This window comes from Aspergillus costaricaensis, assembly GCF_003184835.1.
Source record: "Aspergillus costaricaensis CBS 115574 unplaced genomic scaffold BO79scaffold_1, whole genome shotgun sequence".
Classification (NCBI taxonomy): Eukaryota; Fungi; Ascomycota; class Eurotiomycetes; order Eurotiales; family Aspergillaceae; genus Aspergillus; species Aspergillus costaricensis.
The window spans coordinates 1,072,313-1,092,224 of record NW_020291801.1 but is presented as its reverse complement, the minus strand read 5'-3'; the positions used below and the strand labels follow the sequence as shown (position 1 = coordinate 1,092,224).

Genomic DNA, 19,912 nt, shown 5'->3' with positions numbered 1-19,912 from the left:
GCCAATGCAACAGACAGACACTCCCCCATTCGAAATGTACCTATGTATTAGTCAGTTGTGATCGCTGCCTGGAAGCAACGGCGATCAACGCCGCGCTGACTTCCGCCTGCCACTTTCTCCATATGTCGGGCAGACCCTCACCGCCTGAAATAGTAATGCCTGAGGCATAAGCGGGGGTATCCTGAAGGGTGTGCTGCGACTTGTTGGGTTTCATACGCTCTCTAATCATACTAACACTAATTTATCTAGCTATCTATAGTTCTATGGGCGAATATTCATGTTATCGTTAGATTCTCATCCATCTACATCAGTATCCCAAGCCTTTATCAACTTGGTTGATCAGATGTTGTCCACGAGCCCGTCTCTCCAAATTGCTCTGCAGTATCTTGATCGCACGATCATTATAGTGGGTTGAATTCCCACTGCAATGCGGAGTAATGATGACATTCTTATACCCCCACAGCTTATGGTCAGCTGGCAATGGCTCCGGGTCTGTAACATCCAGTGCTGCGCCTCGGATCTGACCCGCATCCAGGGCATCCATAAGATCATCTGTTTTAATCACTGCGCCCCGGGCAATGTTGCTAACATAAGCCTTCTTCTTGCTGAGCTGGGCAAATTGCTCCCGCCCGATCATGCCTCGTGTTTCCCCAGTCAGCGGTACAGTAATCACCAGCAAGTCCAGATCTGAACCCAGGAAGTCATTCAGTTGATCTTTGCCCCAGAACCACTTTGACGGAAATTGACCGTCCTCGTCCCCAAGGCCTGGCTCGCTATATAAATCTGCTTTTCGCGATTCAGGCGTGGCTCGGGGGTGCAGTGTGAAGGCATGAACGTCCATGCCAAAGGCCTTGGCGACTCGGGCGCATTGCCGGCCGATACTTCCATAGCCCATGATTCCACTAATATGTGTGTCAATTGCTGAATACTTGAAAGACTCAAAGTCACACTCACACTCTGAGGCCAACTGCATCCTCAGTGTCCTCATCCGATGTCGGGTCGATCCATTGACCGGCTTTTTGGTTGTCAAGGTATGCCGGGACTATCTCATCGTTAGCGTTATGTTCCTATCGATGGGTGTGGTCGACGTACGATGATGCTGAAAGGCAAGGAAGGTCATGAACACCCATTCTGTGATTTGAGGTCTGATCCGTCAGTTATCTCCTTCTTCCAGAATATGCTTGACAAAAACTCACGGATGAACCCCATTTGCTGTACAGAATGCAACGTCGGTCTCATCGAACAGCGGTGTACCCATAACATGGTTGCACCCGGCACTCAAAAGCTGAACATATTGTAGACTTGGAGCCAGTTCCTTGGGCGGAAGAAGCCTCCAGGTAAAGAGTGCTGTAACCTCTCTCCATGTCTCGGGGGATACGTCAGTGGGTAGCTCCGTAGCAAATCGGTCAACTTCGCGTTTCTCGATGCGCAGGTGAGGCACAGCTCTTTTCAGGCTATCGATCCATTTGTCTGGGAAAGCACAGGGCATGAGAATTAGTAGGAATTCCTGGGATGACATGATGGGATAGCTCGAATTTTGAGTGAATCGAGAATTCCAGTGTGGTATTAATGAAAGAAGGATGTGGAGTTGCTGGGGTATACATACTTACTACTGAACAGGAAGTGAGGGGGGGATGGTGCGTTATCAATGTGCAGAGATAAGTACTAAGTTAGTTAGTACTACATTATCATATCAGTTGGTGTCTCAGGCACATACCCCGCCCACGTTCGGCCTGCGGGGCCAATCATAAAGCAGCATTGGTATTTAGTTAAATACACTTCAACTATCGTATTCAGATAAGTCGTAGTACTAACGTGGCGTTATTGTATGTGGGAATGCATTGGACACTCTATTGAGAAGTAAGTACTTCTCATGTACAAAATTGGCCAGCTAATTTTGTTCGACAACAAAGACCCCTTAATACATCATCTATGCCCAAATGTAACATGGCGGTACTAGATCAATTACCAAGCTTGTGGAATGAAAGATCTATCAACTCGAAGTAGAATAAGTAGAGTACGTCGCAGGATCAATGTTAATCGGTGTAGAAGTAACATTGGCTAGTTATATGTAATAGGGGGAGATGAGCTCCATTGATTGCGGCCGGATGATTAGTGTTAGTGAACAAAGCACTAACAACGACTATAACATAGGATAATAGTTTTGAAATTGTTTTATATGAAGAACTTGAGTACTACTTCAATACCATAGCACAGTGACTTACAGTTACAGAGTTGGTGTCAATGAATCTGATTGTTATGACCAGTCAGCGGAGTCGGACTAATAGTCAGACCGACACTACTATGCTTCTATTCTTAGGAGGCCTCAGGCCGTGGGTCCTGTCATAACTTTCCCGCAGTAGATAGTTTCTTCTTCTTGACCAGAAAGAAGTGAAACGTACCCATACAGCAATAGTGTACTAACATGTTCAACCTCTACGGCTGGAGTGGGAGCCTCAAAATGGGGGAATCTGACAGATAAAATCAGGCTGCGTGAACGTGGAGTATCTAGCACTACCAAGCCTTAATACAATAGATCAGACACCAGAGAAAAAGAAACCAACCTAATCGGGATTTGAACTACCTTAGTACTTAGTAACTTAGTACCTACTGGGTAGCAAGCCCTGACTGCGGACATATACATCCCGTTAGAATCAGACCATGTCACTTACTATCTACTAGCACTACCACTACTACTTCATACCTAGTCTTTAAACTTAAAACAGGGTTAGAATAGAAGCAGCATTAACTTCCCCAATTCACAAACTGCAGCAACCCCCATACATAAAGTTCTACTAGTTTTTCAATCATCATACTCTTTCTGTCTTTGCCTCGTGATCGGCAACTCTCCCCCTCCATGTGACAGCCCCGATCGGGATCCACGTTCTCTCTCTCTCTCTTCTCTCTTTCTCTTACAGTTCCAAGTTGCTTTTTCCTCCTCCCTCTCTGTCTCGCTTCTACTTCTTCTTCGATCGTCTCCTTCTTTTCATTCCCCATTCCTCTCTTACTTTTTGCCTCTTTTCCCGCCTCTTCTGCGGCATCTGCTGCCTCTTTCCTGCAGTCTACCTAACTGGGGTATGATTGACGGCCTCTTGGCCTCCCACTCCCATCTTGAGTCCTGTCGGGTATTTTGCTTTTTCCCTCCTACCTACTTACTACCTTTTGGCCTTCACCTCCATCTTATAACCTGTTCACCGGCCAGTATCTAGTGGTGGTGTGTTTATTGGTGGTGTGTTACTTTGGTGCGACACCGCCCCTCCACCTCGGGATTCTTCCATTCCTTCTGTCCGCCTCTCCACTGGGCTTCCTTACTTTCCTTCCTTCCTTCCTTCTTCTCCTCCCACACTGCTAAGCCACCACCACCACCACCACTGACCTCTTCATGGCGGGTTGGTCACACAACGCACAACACACACTGACTCTCTCCCATTTTCTCTCCAGTTAGCGCAGTGGTTGTCCCACTCTGGGAGTTCAACCCTACGCTTATCCCTATCGGTGTGGGGGAGGTGGGCAATACGCCCTGCGGGGTGAACTTGACTTATCGGCTGCAGAAGTCCAGATCCGACCGGGGATTGATTGATTGATTGATTGATTGATTGCGATCGGAGGGCCAACAACGTGGTCCCGACCGGCCCTCATCCCTGTGCAACCCACCCCAGTGCCAATCACCGGTTGATCCCTCCTCCGTCTCAAATTCCTTACTACTTAAATTCCACTCCCTGCTTATTCCTCCCCACCGCTCGCCCCAATCGATCGGTGGCCAGCCCCGTTGCCAACTCTGCGCCGCGCCGCCCTGACCGGAATGCCTGGCCCGACTGCCTCCGATTTCCCTTCGTCTTCATCCTCCTCTGCCTCCGAGTCCTCCTCAAGCACCTCGGTCCTGCCGGGACCCCCGAGTACCCGCGCCCGCAGCCCGTCAGCATGCACCGTCCCCAGACCCTCACATCCCTGGACCCCAGACAGTCTGCCCTCGCCTAACGCCTCCTCGTCGACCCGGTTGCGGATGCCGTCCGTCGAAGACCCCGCGCCCGCCGTCAGCTCGGACGCTTCCGCGGCGGGCATCCACGGTGATACAGACGATCGGAATACAAGCGAATTGGCCGCCTCCGCCTTCCTGGCTGTCCCCCAGTATACGCACGTCTTCGAGTCTCCCGATCGGCCCTACGCTACTTCCTCCGAGGTGGTGAATGCGGTGAGGGCGCGCGACGATTTACTGGTGCGTCAGACTGTGCCCGACCATGCGCCCAACCCGTCGTCGCCCCCGGTGGAATGGTACGTTTCGGACTCGGAAATGACAGACGCGCTGTCGGAGATGGGTGGCGTCCCGCTGGAGCCCTACATCGGTGGACACGTCGGTATGGCAGCCCTCCTCAACCAGTCGCTGGATACCCCGGTGCCCGCGCACCACGTCGCGTCCACCATCTCCAGCGACACCGAAGATGGGGAGGCGACCGATCTGATCATGGACTATGAGCCGTCGGTGATGGAGAACGGGTCCACGTCGCAGTCGATCGCAGAGGACGACCCGGATGACACGCAAAAGTTCTACTCGGATGATGGCGATGAATACGACGACGATGTCGCCAGTGACATGGGGACCCGCCATGGCACAGCGTATTTGTCAGAGGAAGAGCTGGAAGACTTTTATCACGACCCACCTTCACCCTCTGCTCCTGAATTATCTGATATGGGGCCCGGTTCCATGCGCGACGACTACAGCAATGTTTTTTCCGAGGGGGACGATTCAAGCAATGCCGACCCGACGGGCGAGACGCATTTTGCTGCTCCAGTGGTTGGAACTAGTGAGTCTCCATCGGTTTCTACGGTTCTTGCGGCATGCTAACCTAGTACTAGCCCGCGAAAGGAATCTGAACGTGGACCAGTTTATTGCCCAGTGGCTGTACCAGTCGTCCGCCGCCTCCGCGATTCCCAGTCTGTCCATGTCGTCGGCACACCTCCCCCGCAGCGCCATTGCGCATCTGATCGGGTGGATCCCTCCGCCGAAAATCTATCGACCGCCGGGGTATGCGCGAGATTTCTACGATCTGCAACAGATCCCCTGGTGGGATGCCTTGCGGATCAAACGGGCTTATGTGCGCGAGCTGCGGGACCAGTCGTATACATCGTACCACAACCTGGAATATTCCCGGCAACGGCCTGGTGCGAGGTTGCCGCAGGAAGAGTCGTACTTTCGCGGCAAGGCCATGTACACGGAACACAAAGCCACCATCGAGCACTTTCAGCTCCGGAACCTGATGTCGGTGGCGGCATACAATACCGTCCACTTTGCACACGAGTCAAAGGTCTACTCGTGGGTGCCCGCATACGACGATCTCGTCTGCCTGCTCGACCTGTCACGGCCGACGGTCGAGTCGGGGCTGCAGGGCCCCGTCAAGATCTCGACGATGAAGTCGGCGCATGACACGACCATCGCGGGCGGGTTTTCGGGCGAATATGCCGTGCGAGCGGCGGGCACGACAGGCCCGGGCGTGCAAGGCTATGTGACCAAGGACGCGAATGGCATCACCAACCATGTCGACATCATTCCGAGCCGGACGAATCGGTCTCCACTGGGGATCTTCGCGTCGAATGACCGTCACTTGCGGGTGCTGGATTGCGAGACCAACACGTTTGTGGCGGACCACGAGCTCTCGCGGGCCATCAACTGCACGACGACCTCGCCAGACGGGCGCCTGCGCGTGCTGATTGGCGACTCGGCGGACGCGTGGGTCGTCGAAGCGGATACCGGGCGCCCGGTGCACCCCTTGCGCGGACACCGCGATTTCGGGTTTGCGTGCGCCTGGGCGCCCGACATGCACCACATCGCCACAAGCAATCAAGATAAGACAGCGATCATCTGGGATGTGCGCATGTGGCGGATGCTGCAGAAGATCGAGTCCGATGTGGCCGGATACCGGTCACTGCGCTGGTCGCCCGTGGGCGGCGGGCCGCGCACCCTGCTCCTGTGTGAGCCGGCGGACCGCATCGCCGTGGTCAACGCGCAGACATACCAACGTCGCCAAGTGCACGACTTCTTTGGGGAGATCGGCGGTGCCGACTACGCGCCGGATGGCAGCACAATCTGGGTGGCCAACACGGACGAGCACTTTGGCGGGTTCCTGGAATATGAGCGACGGCAGTGGGGACAACGATATGGGCTGCGGGATCGGCCGAACGAGTGGCTGCGCGAGACGGAGCTGGACGACGACGAACGATGCATGTTGACTGAGCGCGAGCGACAGCAGCGATGGATGTGGACACTGGAGGACGAGGAGCATGAAGCGATGCTATTGTAGCGATGGGTGTACGAGTAGTGAGTGCATTATATTGCATAATTGGGCGGAGCCGTGATTTAGAGATACCACGTTATTGCCGTTTTAGCCATGATTCGAAGCATTCTCACAACATTATTCACCATCACTTACTATAATAATACAAGTACTCCGTACAAAGTAAACTAAATCGCCCGATCGTGGCTGAGCGCCCTGCCCCACTGCCGATCATTTCCATTCCTTCATCCCCTTTTAGTAGTACATCTCGTCTACACCGCCACAGCCCCTCATAAATACTCCTACCCCTTACCCCTCCATCATCATCATCCCCTCATCTCATCAACTATCTCCTTTACCCATCTTCATCACCCATCCAACCCAAAAACCCCCTACGAAGTGAACCGTAAAGAAAGAAAAATGTCCTTCTCCAACCTCATCTCCTCCGCCCTCGAACAAGCCACCTCCGGCTCCCACTCTTCCTCCGGAGGAGGTGGTGGCTACGGCAACTCTGGATCCTACGACCCCGAATTCTCCTCCGCCCAACACCACGCACAATCCCACGAGTCTTCATCCGATAGTTCCCTCTTCTCCTCCGCCCTGGGCTTCCTCTCCGACCGCAAGAGCCAGTACTCAGAGCAACCCGACATTGACGAGGAGCATCTCGTGCAGTCGCACCAGCGGCTGTATAACGGTGGCGGAGGGTATGGTGGAGAGCAGCAACAGCATGATAGCAGCAGCTTGGGTGCCGGCGCTGCGATGCAGGCGCTGAAGATGTTTACTTCCGGTGGGGGTGGTAGCAGCGGTGGTAGTGGGGACAAGAATGAGTTTATTGGGATGGCGATGGCGCAGGCGAGTAAGCTTTGGGAGGAGAAGGCGGGATCGGGTAATGTTGTAAGTCTTATTTATTCCTTTTTACTTTGGTGGTGGTGGTGGTGGTGTGGGCTAACTGGTGTTGGGTAGTCTGGTGATAAGCAGTCGGCTGTTAACTCGGCTGCGGAGATGGCGTTCAAGATGTATATGAAGAGTCAGGGCAGTGGGTCGAGTGGTACCGGTGGTCCCGGGGCTTTGATGAGTTTGGCGAGTAAGTTCTTGTAAGTAAATATTTTAGGTTGTTGGGTATATGAGGACGGGTTGGTAGTTTATGAGTGTTGCATTTGATGGCAGGGTATATCTACTGGTTCAGCTGCAGCAGTGCTATACATGTCTATTTTATCTACCGGGTATGCTTCTAGCTCAGTCTCTCCTGTGTAGTATGTAGTCTACCACTCATCATCTTCATCATGATGTCCCTGCATCGCGTGCTGTCGCGCCTTAAGTGCCTCTGCCAATCCTCCCGCCAGACTCGCGTTCGACGCGCTGTTCGGCGTCCCCCGTCCACTGCCGCCAGACGAGTCGTGCGAGTTCATGCTCACGGCACTATCGCGCGGTGCTGCCGGGGGTGTGGGTGCCACCTTCCGCCCAGCCATGTTGGGCCGCTTCGCTGGCGGGGCAGGCGGTGCCGGCTTGGCCTTGGCTTTGGCGGCCACTGCGGCGGCGGCACCATTAGTCGCCGGCACGGGGCTGGCGCGGGGTGCAGCCGGTGGCGGCGGGGGCGGTGCAGGCTTGGGTGACGCTGCCACTTGCTCCTCGAGGTAGGCCTCGGGCGTCCAGCCCTGAACCGATGTCGCTGTGTTCATACACAACCACCATCCTGCAGACATTAGCTGACATTCGTCGTAAACAATGGGCTGTATCACTCACCATTTCCTTCCTTGGACACAATCTGCACAAGTTCGCCCGCTCGGATCGACAGTTCGTTGGTCTGGTCGCTGTTAAAGTCGTACAACACCTTCGCCATTGGCTTTTTCTGGGCTGGCGGCGTCGCAGGGGGAGGTGGGGGCGGTGCCCTTGCGGAGCTGGTGGATGCATTCCGTGTGTGCTGCGCTGCGGCAACCGCGGCAACAGGTTGAGGGACCGGTCTGGGCTGCGCTGCAGGCGACACAGCTGGCCTGGGGGCGGGGGGTGGTTGCACGGCAGCCGGCTGCGCCGTGGACTGAGGCAAAGGCTGGCGCGCCGGTACAGGTCTGGATGCCAACTTCGAGGGCCCGCCGCCAGGACCACCAGGCCGAAGCAACTTGCCCTTCGTCACGGGTCGCGCAGCAACCTGCTTCGGGCGTGGCGTGGGTTTGGAGACAGAGCTAGGGGGTTCACCGGCACTCGTATGGATGGTGCTGCTCTTGTAGCTGTCGACGTTCGAGGCTGCGGGGTCCTTGACCACCTTGACGGTGGCCAGCTTGCCCGGCTTCTTGTTGTACTCGATACTAGGGAGGATTAGTGGCGCTCTCGATGAGGACGAAACGAACTTACTGGTCGGCAATCTTCAGGTTCAGTTGTCCCCGAAGTGCGTTGGTGAGGTGTGTGAAGAACTCCGTCTTGAAGACACAGTTCATCAGTGGGTCCGGCTCCTGTCCGCCCACCACGAGCGAGAACCAGTCATCCTTCAGGTTCGATGTGCTGACGGACTTGATCGCTCCGATAGGTATCGTCCTCTCTGACGCAATCTGAAGCTGGTTGTTGACCAGCGTTTGTGCCACGATGTAGACGTGTCGGTTGGTCTGCGTTGTCAGCTGCGTCCAGTTGCGTCCAGTTGCAGCAAGGAGCGTCGACTTACCAAAACAAAGATGCGCGGTGCCGGCTTGCTGGACCGGCCAAACTTAGAAATCAATACTTCGCCACGGCAAGAGAAGAGAATATTTTCCGATCCTAGCACTTGTCAGCCAGATCCTACACACATAAAGCATGCTACTCACCGTTAATGCCTGCACCGTTCCGGATCATCTCGCCCGGTCCACCCTTATTGCCAACGCCCACATAATCTCCGAGGAAGCGCCGCGACCCGAGCAAACTCATCCTGCGCCGCTCCTTCTTGCCCTGGAGGACCTGGTGTCCTTGGTCACGCAGTTTGATGAACTCCAGACCGCCTGTCATGCGACGCCAGAACCGCTGGATGCGGATGGCGCATTCAATGCGGTAGCGCAGGTAGTTGCGCCAAGCACGCTGAATCCGAATGGCCATGTTGTGCCAGTACCGGTCGCGCATCGTCTCCAAGGCGAATAGCGTCTCCGGGGTCTTGACAAACACCTTGGTGATACCCATCTGGTACTCTTCTGCGGGGATACTGGTGTCTTTGAGGATTTGGCGCGCACCAGACTCCTCATCGCCCGTCCACGTGTAGTCACCGGCGTAGGATGTCTTGGGCGACAGCAGGTAGAAGCGTTCCACAAACTTATCAAACGTTTGACGGTAGGCAAAACCAGCGCGACGAATACGGACGTTCTCCTGCAGACCCAGATACTTGATCTGGTGCAGCACGTTGCCTTGGTTATACTCCCGGGGCGCTTTGTTATCGTTGGGCTTGATGGTCCGAATGTAAGACGGCTGTGCCTTCATCAGGGTTGCCACCAGGTCGTTGGCAGACGCCTTGATCTTGTCGCTGGCGGTGGGCGGGCGTCTCTTATCATCCTGGTTCACCTGGTTGGGGAAGAGGGTGTGAACGAATTGGTTGCTGCTGGAACCGGCGAGGTTCAACAGATCCTTCAGCAGCTGGTCCTTGTTCTTGTCGGTCATGCCCTCGACTGCATAGCTGACGTCACCGGCGTAATGCTTGACGATAAACTGGCCCTGGCGGCTCTCAAAGTTGGGGTTCTGGCCCAGAAAGTTGAGACGGCCGACGAATGTGTTGTCCGCCGCGCCGGAGTCGGCATGCGCTGTCGCGCAGGCATCGTTCAGCGCTGCAAAGACACCCGGTGGACGCTTGTCCTCAATCAACGAGCAGACCACCTTGTTATCAAAGTATTTGATCGGGGTCCACTGAATCTGTTCGCGCGCATACTCATCCTGCTCCGCCTTCAAGGTCAATTGGATGAAGATCTGCTGCAACTTCTCATTGACGTAGTTAATACAGAGTTGCTCAAACGAGTTCTTTTCGAAAATCTCAAACCCGTAAATATCCAAGATACCGATGGAGTTCGCCACCGACCCTCTGGCGGTCAACGAAGAGTTGACCCGCCCAACAATCCAGTCAAAGAGATTGAAGTAGATCGCCTTGGACAACGCATCACGAACAGCCAGCGCCTGCACCGTGTTCAACGGAACCTCATAGACCGATCCCCTGCGGCCTCCGCGGGCCGTCTCCATCAACCGGATAGTGAGCGCCTTGTTCACCTGGGCGGCATCGACCTCCAGCAAGTATGCGACAAAGTCGACCACCGACTGGTCGGTGATGGCAGCGTTTCCGGAGTCGTCTTCGGCAAACTGGATATTTCCGATCCACAGAATGGCGGCCAGCATGCGGAACACCTCGTCCTGTTCGGCTTCGGCCATTCCAATGACACCCATTGCATTGATGGTGTCTCTAAACTCAGCGGCATCATCGACTCCGGGGACATCGTAGCACTTCGATCGGCTGGTGTAGAGGTAGGACTGAGGTTGTTGTATGCCAAACATATCTGTCACGAGCCGTTAGCGCGTTCACAGGAACCGGGAACAATGCGCCTACCTCTGTACTTCTGCGGTGCAGCCTTGGTAAATTGGTAGAAAATGTGGAAGTTTCGCTCATTCGTGATCTGACCCACCACTCTTGACTTCTCTAACAGGTAGTTTGTAATGTTGGCACCCACCGGCTCGCCATTGGTGTTGAATTCCAGTTCCAGGTATTTTCCGAAACGGGAGGAGTTGTTGTTGCGCAGGGTCTTTGCGTTACCAAACGATTCGAGCAACGGGTTGGTGGCCAAAACCATGTCCTTGGTCTGTTGGATGGACGAGTCGCTGCCACCGGATACACTGGCGATGTACTGCATGATCCGCTTGGCCGCCTCCGTCTTACCCGCACCCGACTCTCCTGAAATGATCACGCACTGGTTATCCTTGTATGACTTCATGTTGTAGTAGGCGGACTCTGCGACCGCGAAAACGTGGGGCGGGACTTCGAGTCGGTTCTTCCCCCGATAGGACTCGAGGACACGGTCGGTATAGATGCCCACTAGAATAGGGGGCGTGGTCAGCCATGCGACCATGAGCACTGATGGCACTCAGGGGAAGTCACTTACAGTCGCGGAACGGGTTAACAGACACCAACACATGTCCAATGTATGTCTATTGAAGTCGTCCGTTAGTGATTGTCCTCGCCTAGATAGCCTCGCCGGGGGGTTGTGGTAGTAGTGGTCGTGGTAGTGGTGGCAGCGGCAGCTTACGTAGATCTCGTCATGTTCGAAGCGGAGTTTGAGGTTCTCATTGATGGCCTCGTTGGAGATTTTGCTAAGGAGGGTAAGATCTGAGACACCAATCTCCTTCTTCTTTGTGCTTTCGAAGACGGCCTTCTTGACCTGAGGCTTGCCCGCCTGTCGCCCGTCGCCCACATCGGCGGCGGCCTTGGAGCGACCGAAGCCGCGACTCTTCTTCTCCCCGCCAGCCGGACGTCGTGAATGACCCTAACAACGAGAGATGGGGTTAGCAAAAAGACAATTTGATCCAAAAGGATAAAGCTCTGTCATCGCACTGGCAGTGAAATGGGCTGCGACTCACCATGGTTGTGGCTACCGACCTCCCCGGAAGTTGCGCCCAAGCGTCACGATATCTGGCCTATCAATCTGGACAGGAACGGGGCGGATAAATTCACAGCGGATAGGGAATGAACGCAGCGGGCGTATGGTTCATTCCAAGAAGCTAGTGGATGGTGTGAGGAGGGGCCCGCAGGAAAGAATAGGGTGTGTAAGGTAATAAGAAGAGGGGTATAGGAATGCGAAGAGGACGAGGGGAGAGAGAGAGAGAGAGAGAAAGAGAGGGAGGAAGAATGACGGAAGGGTGCCTTGTGGAGGAGGAGGAGGAGGAGGAGAGAATGGCCGGGGTCCCTCTTTCGCTATTCTAAGTAACGACAGACACAGACTGGAAAGAAGAGAGAGCCGGTGATTCGGCGGGCCGGCCGATGGAGCCTGCGCCACACTTGGGTTGCGCTGCCTCGCAATACGCGCAATCAACCTATTACTATTAGTACCCGACCATCCCATTTAATCAACTAGGATTGGTAGTACCAGAGTCATACTACTGTTAGTAAGTAAGTTGAGTACTTAACCGTAGGGACACTAATCTACTACTACTTCAGTGGTATATGTTGTTGCCTCCGGGGCAAAAGTAAAAGTAAAAGTAAAAATCCCCGAGCGCCAGTCGCCCCTGGAAGTCCCGGGTCCCTGGCGCTAAAAGGTTCCAGTTAGTTAAGTAGTAGTTAGTTAGTTGTTAAGGGAAGAAAGAAAAAGAAGGGCTGGCCGCACACGCCCGTCCGAGGCACCGACGATCCAATGGGACTGATGAGTGTCAGTAGTGCCTGAGGCTGCCATTATTAGCCAACGGTTCCTTTTACTTCTTCCTCGACTCTTTTCTCTCGCTCCCTCTCACTACGTCACCCCCCCCCCCCCCCCCTGCAGCCCAATGCTTGTCCGGCTTTTTACTACTAAGAACTAAGAACTAGTCGCTCCTTCACCATCCAGCTGTTCCCGGATTCTCTACCATAACATCTGCCACATTTCATCAATTGCATTGAATAGGGGCTAATGCTGATGGAAATTGGTTTTCTTCTAATGTAGAACCCCTGGATAGGGGGATATTCCCTGATAAACGAATACGATCCACTCCCGAAAATATATTTTGGATTCAAGTTGTCGTGTGTACCTAACCTCACTTCCCAGCCTGATATGCTCTCCTACTGTACCACAATCCTACTAACTGGAAACTACTACACATTTGGGCAACGAAACACACGTGACATCATTGAATGCATCATCTCGAAGGAAAACAGGCATTGGGTTGATATCCAGACCCCCTTACAATAGAATAAAGGGGTGTAATTATTTGCCATAATTCTCCCGTAGTTGCTGATCCCACTTATACTAAGTCCTATGAGTCCTACAACTAACCAGCAAATCTGCTAAAGCTCTGACTTCCCTGTTCACCACATGGTGTGGCAGAGAAGAACCTGGATCTTGCAAAACCCATTGTATTCGCAGAGCATTGTGGTCGTGGAATATCGATTGCCTCAAGATTGCTGATATATCCTTGCACAGAGGCCAGGAAGCAATCCGCGTCCGCAATAGGAATGATAGGCAGCATGCTTGGAAGGGATTCGATCATCCTGTACAGCTCCTCATTATTAGTCGCAACTACTCCTTCTCACATAAAGGATGAATGAAGAAAATGCTCGCACAGTGCTTGTAATGCTACCAGTCCGTCAAGACGGTACCGCCCACTTGCACTATGGAATGGTCTCTCGGACAGCAGAAATGCCACAGCTTTCTTGCCATTGTCACTTGTGAGGGAAGAAAATTGGCGTAGCCTGACTGTAGACTCTTCTGCAACAGGCGGTTCAATGGATGAGGGTGTCAACAGGAGAATACTCAGTGTCGCTGTATCATTGCCCAGGCGAAAGTTGAAATCACTTCCCTCTTTCACCTCACCCGCTGCATCGGTATCAGAGGAGGGAAACTCCATCATCACTCGAAGTCTACCAACCTTTTAGGCCCGGAGACATTCTCAAGATAGGCTCAAGCATTCTCCAGATTGATTGCTCTCGGAGTGAAAGGCAGTAGGTGCCGCGAAGAGAAACAAAGCTGTCCGGCTCCATCCTGTGTAGTACATGTTCGAAGCTATGTGGTATGTGGAAGTTACGCTCATTGAAGAGAGGAGTGAATTATATTTATACGCCTCCGCTTGTCGCTCCAAAACCAACCTCCGCATGTTTGCCTTCCGACATGTATAAGGGTATCGCAACATCATTAACAAGATAGTCCACCACATAGTGCCCCAACTTATCTACAACAATATATACAGGTGCATAAGTCTAATACTGGCATCGCTCAAGCCTTTTTCGGCTCTGACGCTTTCGGTTCCGGTTCGGCTGGTTTCGATGCCGGTGATGTTGGTGCATCAACTGGTAGTTTCGCTGCGCTCTTGCTCTCCTTAATCACAGACTCTGCCCGTTGTTCCGGACTTTCTCCCCAAGGCAGATACGACGTAATCCACGACAGCAAGCCCGGCTCCTCAGCTGGCTTGACTTCTTCATCTTGGTTCACGTCCCACACCTCACGTGGTAGGATCCTCGAGGAGGACTTTGGGAGTTCCCCGTGCTTGGCCTTCTGTTGGAGCAGCTCCTTCTCCAAGGCCAACAATGCCAGTCGGGCGGCCTTCTCGGATTGTTCAAGCTCGGCCAATCGAGTCTCAACGTCCTCCCTGCGGGTTGTTTCCTTTCTCCGAGACCTCCACGATTCAAAGACAATCAACCCTCCTGCAACAATAAACAAGAATGTTTCGCTGATAAATGTGGCACCGGACTCGATGGCCTTGGACTCGGACAATGGTCGAATGTGAGGTTTCGGTGCCGGCTTCGCTGCCTCCTCCGCCGCCGCTTTGGCTTTCGCAATGGCTTCCTCTTCCGCTTTTGCCTCTACTTCCGTCTTTACAGTCGGGGACGTGGGCTTGTGCTTTCGGAGCTCCCTTTCAGCAGCTGCTCGTTTTTGCGATGCAGCGTTGTCGCGAATATTGCCTAGCCGGAGACGCATGTCGATACGGTGGAGACCTTGCGCCATGGAGACGCAGATGCGCCGGAAACGTTCATGTTCGCGAGCTTGGGCCTTAATTTGGTTCTTTGGAGTGTCAGTCAGTTCCTGTCAGCAGCACCTCACTGCAAGGGTGGAATAAGCGTACGGCGATCGGCTTTGACAAGGTGCGGATAACAAGGGAGGAGAGCTTGAGGGTGAGAGACATGGTGGGTGGAGGGGAGGGAGAGGAGAGGGTTTAGGAAAGAATGAGAAAGGTCCTAGAGATGTATTATGTGCGACTTGAATCCATATGACATTAACGAAAGGTCTTAAAATAGCTCTCCACATGGGCCTGGAAGGTGGTCGAAGATGATTCACAACTGCTGACTGGATTGTCAGGCATCAACCGGCAGCGGGACTCGTGGGGCGCATAGCCGTGCATAACGTGCGGCTGCTATGCCTGCTGATGTCAGCAATGCGCGTTGGACAGGCATTCGGATCAATGTTTATCGATTGCCGCATCGGGAAGTTCGTTTGGTCTCCATCCGGGAAGCTCTCCGTCTTTGCTTCTGTCTATCCCTACTTCACTTTCTGTCTTCCCCCCCCACCTCTCCCTGGTCGCGGTCTCCCTGATTGGAGTGCCATTGATTGCATATTGTTGTTTTTGAGCGTCAATTGTTTGATATTCATTCATTTTTAGTAAGTATATGTTCTCAATGCCTCACTACTTCGCTCTCGGTCTTGCGGTTTCAGTGTTTCATCACCGTGCGGTGAAACCCCCTCACCGGTCGCTGGCCCCCGGGACCAAGTCGCATAACTTCATTGTTGTATATGGTTATTGACAGGCGATAGAGCACAAGCCCACTAGATCCATTATACCCCCAGTGCACTGTACCACTATTGATCGCTTATATCGTCTGAGTTGATGTCCGCTCAAGTCTGGTTTCGAGAATCACCGCCGTTCTTTTGTCGCCAACATTGATACCCGATCACATTAAGGCACGAAGTGCTCCCTCAAGGCAAGATGGAGGCGCTATCACCACGATCGACAAACCAAATTGTCAAGCCAAAGATCTCTATGGAGCGCAAAGTATTGGATAAGAATGCTGCCGCTGCCGCCGCCGCTCAGAAAGCTTCGTCATCGAAAAATCATGCGCCGCCACCACCATCATTGATTTTGGAGCCGGAAGAGGATGGTGAGCGATACTCGACCGGCGCTTTTCTTGGGAAGGGAGGTTTTGCGATCTGCTACGAAGGGACACTACTGCGAACCGGCCGTGTCTTTGCTATGAAAGTGGTTCGATCCGAAATGGCACAGAAGAAGATGCAGGAGAAGGTATATAACCTAATCACTTGCTTGTGATGCCGCGTAGTTGCAATTGGTATGCTGACCGACCATCACAGTTTCGTACCGAGCTTCAGATTCACTCGAAAATGCGCCACCCTCACATCGTCGGCTTCCATCGCGCCTTTGTTTTCGACAGCAGTATATACGTCATTCTAGAACTGTGTCCGAATGGATCCGTCATGGATATGGTCAGGAAGAGGAAGTGCCTGAGTGTGCCCGAGGTCAGACGATTCATGGTCCAACTGTGCGGTGCGATCAAATACCTCCACAAACGAAATGTTGCGCATCGTGATCTGAAGATGGGGAACTTGTTTCTGGATCAAAACATGGATATTAAAGTGGGCGACTTCGGTCTGGCGGCAATGATCATGTCTGAGAGGGATGAGAAGAGGAGGCGGACATTGTGCGGGACGCCAAATTACATTGCCCCGGAAGTGCTCGACAAAAGTAAAGGCGGTCATACACAGAAGGTCGACATTTGGTCTTTGGGAGTGATCTGGTAAAGCCCATACCCAAATCCCCTTATTAACTTCATGCTAATTTTCCATCTAGTTTCGCGATGCTTACTGGGTACCCGCCGTTCCAATCAAAAACGCAAGAGGAGATCTATAAAAAGGTGCGGAACTTGGCATACGTGTGGCCTAAAGGCACCGAGTGCGCCAACTACATCCCCGAAGAGGCGAAGTCGCTCGTGAGCTGGTGTCTGAACCTCGCTGAAGAAGAGCGCCCTGAGCCGGACGACATCGTCGAACACCCATTTTTCAGGATGTATGACGGTTGCATACCCAGACGACTTGACCCGTCTTGCAGCGTTAGTAGGCCCGTTTGGCTAAAGCCGGATGAGCCCCGAGGTGATCGAATGATGTTTGGGAGCAGCTTGGAATACGACGAGAAGTTGTCTGGCTACATCGAACACATCGATGATTCTAGTCAGCGATACCTGGTCTGTAGGGCGGCGTTCTACACACTCTGTGGCGTGGGCAGAAAACCAGACGGTACAGCACGCAAGGCCGCTGGAAAGAACTGCTCGAAGTCGGCATACGCCGAATGCTTATCTGAGGAGGAGAAAGGATTCCAGCCTGTCATACCCCTTCCAGAGGATATCGTGTACAGGTACCCCCATGACCCGATAGGTGATTGGAGCGACCCCGATACTTCCTTACTGTCACGCAGAGATGGCTCCTCTTTCGAAGACAGTGTCCTGTCAAGGAAGAGCAGCGCATCTGCTCGGAGTAATGTGGCCTCACTCACCCGAACTCAAGCGGCGCTGGCGGCTGCTCAGCAGCGGCGAAAAGAGTCGCAAAGTCATGCCGCAACTCTGCGGCAGCAGGCAGCTACAGGCAGAGGTTCTGTCCGAAAAATCGCAGCTATCCCCGATCCCATACCGACAGCGAAGGCTTTGTTCGAGGAGGAGCCAGAAGCAAAACCAGCAGTTGTACCTTCAGGTGGTCTTGCAGAGCGGCCAATTCGCGCACGGCGTGGTGTGGCAGCATCGTACTCGGGTTCGTTGCGCGATCTAGACAAAAACATTGCGCCACAGATTCCCAAGTCTAGTACGGCACCGGAGTCTCTGGTAATCGGAAAGACTCGCTCCCAAACTCGCTCGCAGACGCGCTCGCAGTCTCGCAGACTGGAGTCTGGCAGCCAGGAAACTGGCCATCTGCCGCCTGCTGCCAAGGAACGGCCTGCATCCGTAGCAATGGATCATTTGCCCGTTAGACCACGCCAGCCTTCCCAACGAGCAATGCCCAAATCGGAGACCAGAGATGTGCTGAGACAAGAAGAACCGCCGAAAGCTGCCGCGACCCAGGAGAGCTTGCCCGAAAAACCTGCCCGACCTGATCCCTCTTCACAACCGCTGAGCCGGTCTGGTAGCAAGACGGCTTCTGCAAGCAAGCCACGCTCGACTCTCGGCCTGCACCCCTTGTTTCATGTGGAAGACCCATGGGAGGCGCTACCAAGGACGTCTCTTGATGATGTGAACATGGATCTGCGACACATGCTGTCCAACATGGTACCACACTCAGCAGCCCGGAGACGGGCTGGGCTTCGACGACCACCTCACGCATACGTGATTAAATGGGTGGATTACACGAATCGGTATGGTATTGGCTATGTCTTGGATGATGGCAGCGTAGGATGCGTCTTCAAGGCAGAGAATGGCCAGCCTGCAAGTGGCGTAGTAGTGCGGGATGGCGAAAAACACATCCGGCGCAAAGCCCGTAGCCAGGAGCAACAAGAGGGAGCGATCTATGGGTATTCCGAGGCAGACCAGCTCATTCCTCGCCATGGTAAGCCGGTAGAATTTTATGAAAATTGTACCCGCGACTTCGCCGAGTGTCGTGGCGGAATTCGGCGAGCTCTGATCTCACCGTCGCTGTTCGAGGTCAAGGCCTCCTCCAGTGGATCTTCTGCGGCCGGTATCAAGATCCGCACAAACTCCGGCCTTGACTGCGCGCGTGCGGACGCCGAAAAGATCAAACGAGTTAAGCTCGTCGATCAGTTTGGCAAGTACATGATCGGGTCTCTAGGCCGACACGGAGATGACGCAGCTCTGGAGGACGAGTTGGCTTCCGGTAGCTCGGGTCAATTCATCAAGTTCTACCAGCGACTGGGGAATGTTGGCGTCTGGGGATTCGGGGATGGTGCCTTCCAGGTATGTCAACCATGTGCTACATGTCAGTTGCACCAGCTAACACATCGAATAGTTCAACTTCCCTGACCACACGAAGCTCGTGATCGCTCCTGGACGCACAAGAAGCTCCTCACCCTGGGTCGACTTCTATCACCTTTCGCCCTCTGCAGCAAGATACCTCAGCACAAAGGGCAAGATGCACCCATCTGGATTCGACACTCGGGCAGTCACTTCGGACGAAGTTGCAACCTTCCTCGGTATTGCGTATGGCACTGGCGCGAGTTCTGCAGATGAACGTGTTCGTGACATCCTCGACGCCAATTCGTTCCTACAGAAGATCAATTTCATTAAAGAGGTAATGAAAGGGTGGGTGAAGCAGGGGCGCCTTGGAGGACGACCCACGCATGACAAGGCGTCAGGCACTGCAAGTCCCATGGAATTATTCTGGGAGGGCTCCCAGGAACGGGCAGCAGGAGGGAGCGGAAGCAAGTTCGTGTGGGTGACTGTAGGGGCACCCGGAGGAGACGGAGAGTATCGGTCCGTATCACTGAGAGAAAGAAGGTCAGATGCTGAAGAGGACCGCGAGGCGGATGCATTGAGGGAGCGTCTCCGGATGCTGGGCAAACCACTGTAGGAGACGATGGTCTACCTTTACGATGTCATGACAAGCCCGTTGATTGTGTTTGATATTTGCATGGTATATTTTATGGCTGGGATGGCGCAGACGCCGTGTCTTGGTTGGTTTATATCAATTGTTTCTGCATTCGTGACTAGTAGTGCCCCTGTGGTGGTTAATAGTAATTCTAATTAAATGGCTGCTAGAGACAGAAAGCATGTCCCGGTGACTACTGCCTAGTAAGTTCTTCTTTCTATCCCAGTTCTTGAAGTTCAGTCCAAATATACTGGAGAGTCGAGGTGCCTCAGAATTTATTTTGCACTGCCACGAGATTCGCGTTGGGTGGCAATCGAAACTCATTGTGGTAGGGAGTAGGAATTTCGTACATTCGTATTTGCTTCGCTCTGCGTCGATCCGAGCCTAATGCCAGGTAGTTGTGGGCAGGCCCCGGGGCCCCGTGCCAACGGGATCGACTTT

At 53.5% G+C, this 19,912-nt stretch overlaps 5 protein-coding genes across 5 annotated transcripts; 3 read left to right on the top strand and 2 right to left on the bottom strand.

Annotated features, from left to right (window-relative positions):
• Window positions 1–307: 307 nt before the first annotated feature.
• BO79DRAFT_163131 (D-isomer specific 2-hydroxyacid dehydrogenase family protein) lies at window positions 308–1,559 on the bottom strand (the record flags this gene model as incomplete). The annotated part of the gene is made up of 4 exons (XM_025679105.1): window positions 1,197–1,559; window positions 1,093–1,145; window positions 955–1,042; window positions 308–902 (listed from the first exon to the last, which is right to left on the bottom strand). Exons 1-4 carry the CDS (start codon window positions 1,517–1,519, stop codon window positions 308–310), a joined length of 1,059 nt encoding a protein of 352 aa, XP_025545207.1. The 5' UTR covers window positions 1,520–1,559.
• A 2,243-nt stretch (window positions 1,560–3,802) lies between these two features.
• On the top strand, window positions 3,803–6,296 carry BO79DRAFT_134889 (WD40 repeat domain-containing protein; the record flags this gene model as incomplete). The annotated part of the gene is made up of 2 exons (XM_025678037.1): window positions 3,803–4,802; window positions 4,855–6,296. The coding sequence occupies 2 exons, from the start codon at window positions 3,803–3,805 to the stop codon at window positions 6,294–6,296; spliced, it is 2,442 nt and encodes an 813-aa protein (XP_025545206.1).
• Window positions 6,297–6,596: 300 nt separating this feature from the next.
• Window positions 6,597–7,494, top strand: BO79DRAFT_283716 (uncharacterized protein). The gene is made up of 2 exons (XM_025688174.1): window positions 6,597–7,163; window positions 7,233–7,494. The coding sequence occupies exons 1-2, from the start codon at window positions 6,690–6,692 to the stop codon at window positions 7,365–7,367; spliced, it is 609 nt and encodes a 202-aa protein (XP_025545205.1). The 5' UTR covers window positions 6,597–6,689; the 3' UTR covers window positions 7,368–7,494.
• Window positions 7,495–7,531: 37 nt separating this feature from the next.
• On the bottom strand, window positions 7,532–15,062 carry BO79DRAFT_133541 (class I myosin myoA; the record flags this gene model as incomplete). The annotated part of the gene is made up of 11 exons (XM_025677994.1): window positions 7,532–7,962; window positions 8,013–8,572; window positions 8,619–8,866; window positions 8,923–9,014; window positions 9,062–10,759; window positions 10,810–11,292; window positions 11,360–11,405; window positions 11,504–11,740; window position 12,251; window positions 14,178–14,941; window positions 15,003–15,062. 11 exons carry the CDS (start codon window positions 15,060–15,062, stop codon window positions 7,532–7,534), a joined length of 4,620 nt encoding a protein of 1,539 aa, XP_025545204.1.
• A 396-nt stretch (window positions 15,063–15,458) lies between these two features.
• Window positions 15,459–19,513, top strand: BO79DRAFT_184882 (serine/threonine protein kinase). The gene is made up of 5 exons (XM_025680360.1): window positions 15,459–15,535; window positions 15,689–16,172; window positions 16,241–16,683; window positions 16,737–18,840; window positions 18,893–19,513. The coding sequence occupies exons 2-5, from the start codon at window positions 15,861–15,863 to the stop codon at window positions 19,451–19,453; spliced, it is 3,420 nt and encodes a 1,139-aa protein (XP_025545203.1). The 5' UTR covers window positions 15,459–15,535; window positions 15,689–15,860; the 3' UTR covers window positions 19,454–19,513.
• Window positions 19,514–19,912: the final 399 nt, after the last annotated feature.

Excerpts from the sequence above, each read along its gene's own strand:
- BO79DRAFT_283716 (XM_025688174.1), top strand. The coding sequence starts at position 6,690 with ATGTCCTTCTCCAACCTCATCTCCTCCGCCCTCGAACAAGCCACCTCC. Across the intron at positions 7,164-7,232 it reads AGGCGGGATCGGGTAATGTT|TCTGGTGATAAGCAGTCGGC; the intron begins GTAAGTCTTATT and ends GGTGTTGGGTAG.
- BO79DRAFT_184882 (XM_025680360.1), top strand. The coding sequence starts at position 15,861 with ATGGAGGCGCTATCACCACGATCGACAAACCAAATTGTCAAGCCAAAG. Across the intron at positions 16,173-16,240 it reads AGAAGAAGATGCAGGAGAAG|TTTCGTACCGAGCTTCAGAT; the intron begins GTATATAACCTA and ends CGACCATCACAG. Across the intron at positions 16,684-16,736 it reads TGGTCTTTGGGAGTGATCTG|TTTCGCGATGCTTACTGGGT; the intron begins GTAAAGCCCATA and ends TTTTCCATCTAG.